The sequence below is a fragment of the Octodon degus genome, unplaced genomic scaffold, assembly GCF_000260255.1.
Source record: "Octodon degus isolate 3935 unplaced genomic scaffold, OctDeg1.0 scaffold00064, whole genome shotgun sequence".
Taxonomy (NCBI): domain Eukaryota; kingdom Metazoa; phylum Chordata; class Mammalia; order Rodentia; family Octodontidae; genus Octodon; species Octodon degus.
The window spans coordinates 5,398,952-5,406,700 of NW_004524640.1; the positions used below are offsets into that span (position 1 = coordinate 5,398,952).

Sequence of the window (7,749 nt, forward strand, 5' to 3'; positions counted from 1 at the left end):
AAGAGATTTTTAAAATAATAAAGTATTAAATATTTGGTTTGCCAGGGAGATGGCTCAGTGGACTAAGCGCTTCCCTGGCAAGCGCAAGGGCCTGAGTTTAATCCCTGGTTCAGCAAAAAAATAGATAAATAAATAAATAAATTTTAAAAAACAAAAAAATTTGGTTTGTGATTATTTTATATATAAAACCAACCCAGGCATCATAGGCCATAAATTACTACATTATTGTATCATAGTTTCTGTGTAGTCTCCAAAGTCATTATAAAAATAAGAAATGTAATATTTATAAATTAAAAATTACAAAGGCAATCAAAAATTTTGTAGAGGAGCTTCTAAAACAGTCAAAACATGGTCTGCCTACTAATATTACAAGTAATCACTAATTTACACCCACAAATAGAATTCCATGCGTACTGATGCAAGCTTTTAAAATGCTGACATTTTTAAGAAAGAGAATAAAAATAGTTCAAAAAAATTAGAAATGATACAGAATTTCACTAAACGAAATGATAGGAATTCAACACTGTTTGGCATATTGCACATTGCCATCCTCAAGTTAGCTGCTTAGACCACCAAATATAAGCATGCAACACTGGTCCAAAAAGAAAAAAAAAATAAGCATTAACTGTTCCTTTCAACAGACCAGCAGAAATCCGTAGTATGGCTAGCCAACATATCCTTTGTATATAACCTGTATATTTTTTTCCTTTCCTTCTTTCTTTTCTCCTTTCCCTCATCCCAGCTGTCCGTTCCCTAATCCGAAAGGTACAATAGATACCACGAAAAGGAACATGTTGACATTTGCCCCACATGAAAACAGCACTGTGAATGGGTTAGGGTTATAACTATTCCTTCCTGCCTGCAGATTTGGATAATAAATATAAATAAGTATGACAGCAGACACAGATTGATCTGCCATCCAAGGAGCGTGTCTCCCCTGAGGCTAGGGGTGCAGGGAAAATCTGCCTATCACCAAGTCCAGTGCCAGAATGGGGCAGAGAGGGGCGGGACCTAAGAGCCCAAGGGACTCCTACGGGAAGATAAAAGTCTCCAGCATGCTCAACTCCAGTGGGAAGCATCTTAATTGCAGTATCTTTAACCACAGGACAATTCTGAGGGGCACAGCCCAAGCAGTGATTGAGTTCCCTATAAGGGGGGCCAGACAGATGGCTCAGTAGAGTAAGCACTTGTCTGCTAAGTGCAAGGGTCTGAGTTCAATCCCCAGTTCCAAAAGGAATCCCGTGTAAGGGCAACTGGCTTTAGTAGGTTACTTACAACAAATCAGACTCAAATCAGGGGTTGCTCTTTGTCACTTACCCTTCCATTTGTTCATTTATTCTTTTATTCAGTGATCACTGAACTTGTCATTTAATCTGCCCTTTGCTAGGCACTGTGAATACAAAGCTGAATTCATAGCAGAGCACAGGACCACGAGCCTGTCATCGCATTCCCAAGGCTGAGGCAGGAAGGTGCAGGAACCCAGTAGGTGCGGCTTAGCAGCACCGGGAGACCCCACCTCAAATTAAAAAGTAAAGTGTTGGGTGTATCTCAGTGGGAAGGCCCTGGGTTCATTCCAAGCTACAAGAAGAAAAGAAATTCGTTCCCACAAAATCCCAAGTTGCTGTTTAAGAATTCTGTTGGCCTTGCAGGGAGACCTTTGTGGCTGTGTATTTAGAACAAGTCTAGAAAGGCAAGCGGAAGTCAGGGCAGTGGAACCTCCGAGACAACGCAAGACTGTTGAGCACAGTAGCAGAAGCTCAGCATCAACTTTTCCCTTTTTATAGCAAAACAGGAAATCCAGTTACATTTCCTACGAGGAAAACGCATGCTCAGCACGTATTTACTGAAAAGTCCAATGGTATGGAAATGCAGAGCAGGAAATCACTGAAGTACACCATCATTCAATTTATACATGGCTTCTCCCTGGAGAGGGGAGACTGGGGCAGGGCAAAGCTGGCTGGGGAGGAGGGCATGGATTGTTCATTACAAAATTGGAGGACACATGCGCAGCACAGACCTAAATGCCTCCACAAGGATTTCTCTCTAGCAGGCTTCTCATAGGACATCCTAGACCTGCCTGCAGCCTGACACATGGGTGACACAAAGAGTACAGTCCACACCGGGCTTTTGTCCCTGTATTCTCTTGCATGGTGGCTCACCCTGTAGGGCTCAAACTCGCTCTGCAGAGCCTGTTCTTTTTCCTACCTTCAGTAAAACCTTGCTACCATTGTCTTGAGTAATTCTTTGCTTAGGACACACAGAACCTAGAAACCACCTCCAAAGGAGATGCCAGCACCCCAGGGCCTGGCAGGAGCCACACAATTCAAGCCCACCACTGCCTTTTTTTTTTTTTTTTTTTTATTTTAGGGAAGAGTATACAGGGTGTTCAGGGTCTCACTACTAGATCAAACTCATAGTGATCTGCCTGTTAACAGCCTCCCAAGAGCTGGGGTTACGGGCATGCACCACCAGTCTCAGTCTCAATTGCCATCTCAGCGCACCCTGGGGGCGGAGCTAGCATGGCAGGCCCTCAGATCGAACCCTTAGCTCTTTCGCCTGCTTGCAGGTGCTTTAATCCGCTGAGCTATTGGCCAGCCCTCCCACCACTGCTTGAAGAGGCTTCAGGCTTTCTTTCTGTGCTTTCACAAATATTTCTCCCTTCACAAAACCAAAAAATCACATTGCTAATAGTTCGTAACTTTAGACTATCTTGGTACATCTTAGGCATACACCTCATATAAACCATAGAAAGTCCACATCATGTAATAGTTTGTAATTCTTCATGGACGTCAATGAATCTCTGGACTTTGTGTGTGTGATTCTGGAGGTTGAACCCAAGGTCTTGGCTACACCCCCAACTGCTTTCCTATTTTGAAATAAGATCTCCCTAAGTAGCTAAGTTGGTCATGCCCAGACTGAACTTGAACTCCTCCTGCCTCAGCCTATCACAAATCATAGGTATATTCATATAATGACAAATGAAGACTATAAAAAGTCACTCTGCTAAGAACAGTATGTGAAATGTCTCCTTTGTCCATGCCAAGTAAGAGCTGATACAGTATCCTAATTTCATCACCTACCTAGGCGAGTAGATCTTCACATTTTTACTGGCTAGCTGTGCTTTATCAAATGTTCATGTCCTTTGCTGGATTTCAAATCAGGAAACAAGAGTTTGCTTTGTACAAATTTTTATCTTGGGATTGAACACTCATGGATGTTGCAATGTTGTCATAGTCTATTGTTGTTCCATTTTGTTTGTAGTGAGATTTAGAAATATAAATGCTGAAATCCAGTTTAACATTTCATCCATAGTTTTAGGTGAAGTGTGAAGAAAGAAGTCCTTCTCAGGAGAGAGAGGAAGAGATCTGAAATTGGGATTAGCACTGCAGCTGGGATTAGCACTGAACTGGGGTTGCAGTGCAATGGGGACTAGCCTAGAAATCAGGATTAGCGCTGGCACTAGTTGAAATCATCACTGGAATTGGATCAGCACTGGAATTGGGAGTACTGCCAATCAGAATAGCCTTTGATTACAATTTTTTTACCAAATATTTATGGCATTTTTGTTTTAGAAAAAAAAGTCCTGTAATAAATCTTCTTTCATGATGGTCTTTTCATGGCTACCATGATGTTCTAAACACGTTGATTCAAAATATTAATGGTAATTTCCGTTAAACAAAAACACATTAGTGTGTCTGCAACTACATCCTTAACTGGACCTGGCACCTTGAATGTTCTGTGAGTGCTCCAGGTCAAACTGACCAGGGCAGGTAAATACTGTCATCAGCTCAGGCACAGAGAAGCTCAAGTATTCTATCGAAAGATGACAAGTTTTTAGTGGAGTACCATGTTTTAAGAAAACAAGCTGTGGCTTTATAAAATTCTATTCTTACAAAATCAAATGTTGAGAAAGTAAGAGTAATAAAAAATAATCCTTCCGTCATCATTTACTATAAATTTGTATTCCGTAGCATGTTCCCTTATGTCTGAAACACAGAATATGCCAAACTTACATGGCTTGAAAGCTATCCAAGTGCAATCCTAGTATAAAAATGAGCAATTCCTGGGCAGGAAGGAGGAGGAGGGGAAGATGAGAAACAGAGGGCACAGGAGGGAGTAAGTTAAAAATGAAGGTACTGGAAAGAAAGTGACTTTCTGACAATTTCTAGCTGTTGCAGAGTCCTGCTTTGGAGATAGCAGAGTGGCATAAGTGCATGCCTAGCAAACTCAAGGTCCTGAGTTCAATCCCTGGTAAATACACCACCACCACCACCACCACCAAAACTAATAAATGTACCTGAAATGTTTCAGAGTCCTGAGAATGCTTTAAAGGGATCTAGCGACACTTATTATATGAATACAAAAGGCACACATTTAAATATCTCCTACCATTTGTTCTTCAGTTTCATTTTGCTCCTCAGATTTTATTTCTCCCTCTTTATTGAAGACAGAGCCTCTCTCCTGTGCTTTACTCTGTTTCCGTTCCTCCTGGCTGCCTGCTTCTGCTGTGATCTTTGCTTCCTTCTTGAAGAGCTCTACCACTTGGATGCCCTGGACCTGGACCGATGGCGCCCGCATGCTGTGCAGTGGAGTGACGTGATCGTAGTGTGTGTGGAGAAGCCGCAGAGCGATGTCACTTGTTGCTAATATCTTTGGAATTTCAAATGCAGTTCGTGTGTTGGAGAACTTCACATTTTTGTACCTGTTGATAATTCATGGTAACAAAATTAGTTAGGAAGCCCGAGGTGTGTTGCACATGTATCCGTAAGCAATATGTTCCTCCAGTTTTATTTCACTCCAGTTTTGAGTCCCGACCACACCTGTTGGGGGTGCGGTGTTTGGTCCCAGTGGCTGCCAGTTAATCTTTCTCAAAACACTCCCGGAAATACAAGCCCACACACACACTCTTCTCCACCTCCACAGCCCTTTCTGTCGCCTGTGCATGGCCTTCTGCCTAACTACACCTTAATACTGATATTACTCAGGGTTTCCTCCTTCTTCCCCTCAAGGCCCCCTTCAATACACACACACACACACACACACACACACACACACACACACACACTCTGCATGTTATCCTGTCTGTGGCCTCCATTACTGCTTGATTAGCAACGCTTTACATGAGTTTTGTTTTGCCTGAGGAGAGACAGGAAGGGAAGATATTTGTGCGAACATACACAGCTCCTGGTGCTCGAATGAAACCAATTCCAAAATCTTAACTTTGGTTCCTTATTGATGATTACCAAAAAATACACTCCACCTCAGATTTTGCTCAGGCCTTCGGCCAGTTGGGCTCAATTTATGCCCAGCCATGAATTTAGCACCCTTATAACACCCGTCCACTCCATCATCATCAAAGGAAGACCAAACTGGCCCTGCCCCCACCCTGCCAATGGAGTAAGAGACACCACCTAATTCTCTTCTTAGCCCAGAGACTATCGACCTATTTATTTTTAATTCCTTTAAAACTATACAAATTAATTTCCTTCTCTTTTCTCTCTATTGTACAACAAAAGGGCTTATATAAGCTTCTGGTTTAACTATAAGTGGAACTCGGGAAATATTTTGTTCCTTTCAGTTATTTCCTTCATATAAAAAATAAAGTTGATATTTTTCCTGTGTTGTATCACAGCCTCTTCAGAGCTGGGAGCAGAACCTCAGCTTTCTAATTTTTATTCTGCTGAATGTCCTATGAAATTCATTGCCATACTACTTGATTTGAAGTGTTTAAGATCAAGCAGCAACCCAGCGATTAGGAATTTGTCATCATAGTCACTTATAAGGCTTTCCTTTCTTGAAAATGGTTGCGGAAATATCTCTAAGACAATGATACAAAATCTATTTTTTAATTTTAGAGGTAATAAAAACAATGCAGAATTTCAGCACAAGATAGGAAATTCACAATGGTTATTACATTGCAGATTGTTATTTTCAAAGTAGTTGCTCAGATTACCAGATACAGGCAAGTTTTTGTTTGTTTTTTTGTGCAGGGCCTACAGGGTCTCACTACACAGATTGGACTCATAGTGATTGTCCTGTTTTCAGCTTCTTAAGTGCTGGGATTACAGGCTCGAACCACCATGCCCGTTTCAGTCACTGTCTCATTGCCTCCCGGGGGCGGGGCTGGCACAGCAAGCTGGGATCGAACCCTGGCCAGCCGCTACAGTCTGTCTAAGCAGGAGCTTTAATCTGCTGAGCTATTTGGCCAGTTAGGAGCAGTTTCTTTCCCTTTCACAATATCTATTGTGCCTTTTGTACTATTTCAGTGTCTTCCACTAGGTATGATGTTTGAACTTGTGAGTCTGATTTATTTCACTTATGAGAATGGTCTTCAGTTGCGCCCATTTATCTATAAAGCCTCCCACTTATCTTTCTTTATAGCTGAGTAATACACCATTGTAAAAAAAAACATACAGATGAACTAAAACTGGCAGATAAATATGTGAAAAATGTTCAACAGCACTGGTCATCTAATAAATGCAAAGTAAAACAACACTAAGATTCTGTCTCACCCCAGAAAAGAATGGCTATCATCAAACATCAACCAATAACAAATGCTGGTGGGACTGTGGGGGAAAAGGAACCCTTCTCCGCTGTTGGTAGAGTGGAGACTGGTAAAATCCATTATTTTTAAGAGTTCATAAACATAGACAGAATTTTTTTAAATTCTAGATTTCCATGTGGGTCATTTCTACTTTTAGGGTGTAAAAAGGGGCTAAAGTAGGTGAAGAGAATGGGGAAAACCTTTTCACTGTAGTAGATACAGTGAAAAGTGCTTTAACTTTTATGTATATTCATATTTAACCCTCAAACCATTTCCACTATACAATCATGGATGCTCAGCCAGGCTAAATAACTGGCCTAAACTAAATGGCAGGTCTGTAATTCAAACTCCAGGTGGCTGAGACTGTCATAGGTCTCTCCACGTACAGTACATGCTATACAGTAGGCACATGCCTGCCAAAGACGGGGTGACCCTGGTGACACCGAGAAACTATTACCCACAGGCTACCTTGGGTTCTTCTTGAGGTTTGCCCACACATACAGGGTAACATTTTCGTCTTGAATGATTTTTTCCATATTTCCAGTGTCCAGATCTGCCAAAGTACTAGCTTGCTATAAGAGAGAAAAAAAAATTACAAAGGGCCTAAAGCCTATACATTATACTACATAGGCAAGTTATTTCCTCACTTATGTTATTGGATTTCCTTCATTAGCTACTAAAAGAACCACCTGCGTCAAAATAAGTCTCAACCAAAGTGACAGACACTTTTTAAAAGATTCTCTAGAGCATGCAAAACACTCATGTAATTAAATGTGTCTCTCTTTCTACTCAGTTTGCCTTAAGATGTCTAATGATTCAATTTGCTCCTATAGGGCTGGAGCGTATAGAACAGAGGTAGAGCACTTGTATATAGTACACACACATTCCTAGTATTAGTCTGCTTTCTGCTGCTAAAACAAAATGCTGGACATAAAACACCGAACGTCAAAAAGGCTTAATTTGGTTCATGGTTTCAGCGATCTTAACCCATGGTCTACGAGCGTCAAGAGGCACAGGAAAGATACTCAAAGCATGGGAGGTTAAAAGAATCTGAGAGAAAGAAGCCAGAGATTAGATATAGCTCTCCATGACCTTCCCAGACACACCCAGAAATGTGTTTCACTAATCTAAGTGCTTCTTAATCCAGTCAGGTTGATGATCAAGAGTACAGAACCACCATCACCCACCCCCACCCCTCACCCACC

General features: G+C 41.4%; 1 protein-coding gene across 1 annotated transcript in view; it reads right to left on the minus strand.

Annotated features, from left to right (window-relative positions):
- Casc1 (cancer susceptibility 1) overlaps positions 1 to 7,749 on the minus strand; it is a 74,881-nt gene that overhangs the window by 24,384 nt on the left and 42,748 nt on the right. The window contains exons 8-9 of the mRNA XM_023719041.1: positions 7,013 to 7,116; positions 4,390 to 4,702 (exon numbers count right to left, since the gene is read on the minus strand). Of these exons, the coding sequence (XP_023574809.1) occupies positions 4,390 to 4,702; positions 7,013 to 7,116 (417 nt within the window). The remainder of the gene's footprint in view (positions 1 to 4,389; positions 4,703 to 7,012; positions 7,117 to 7,749) is intronic.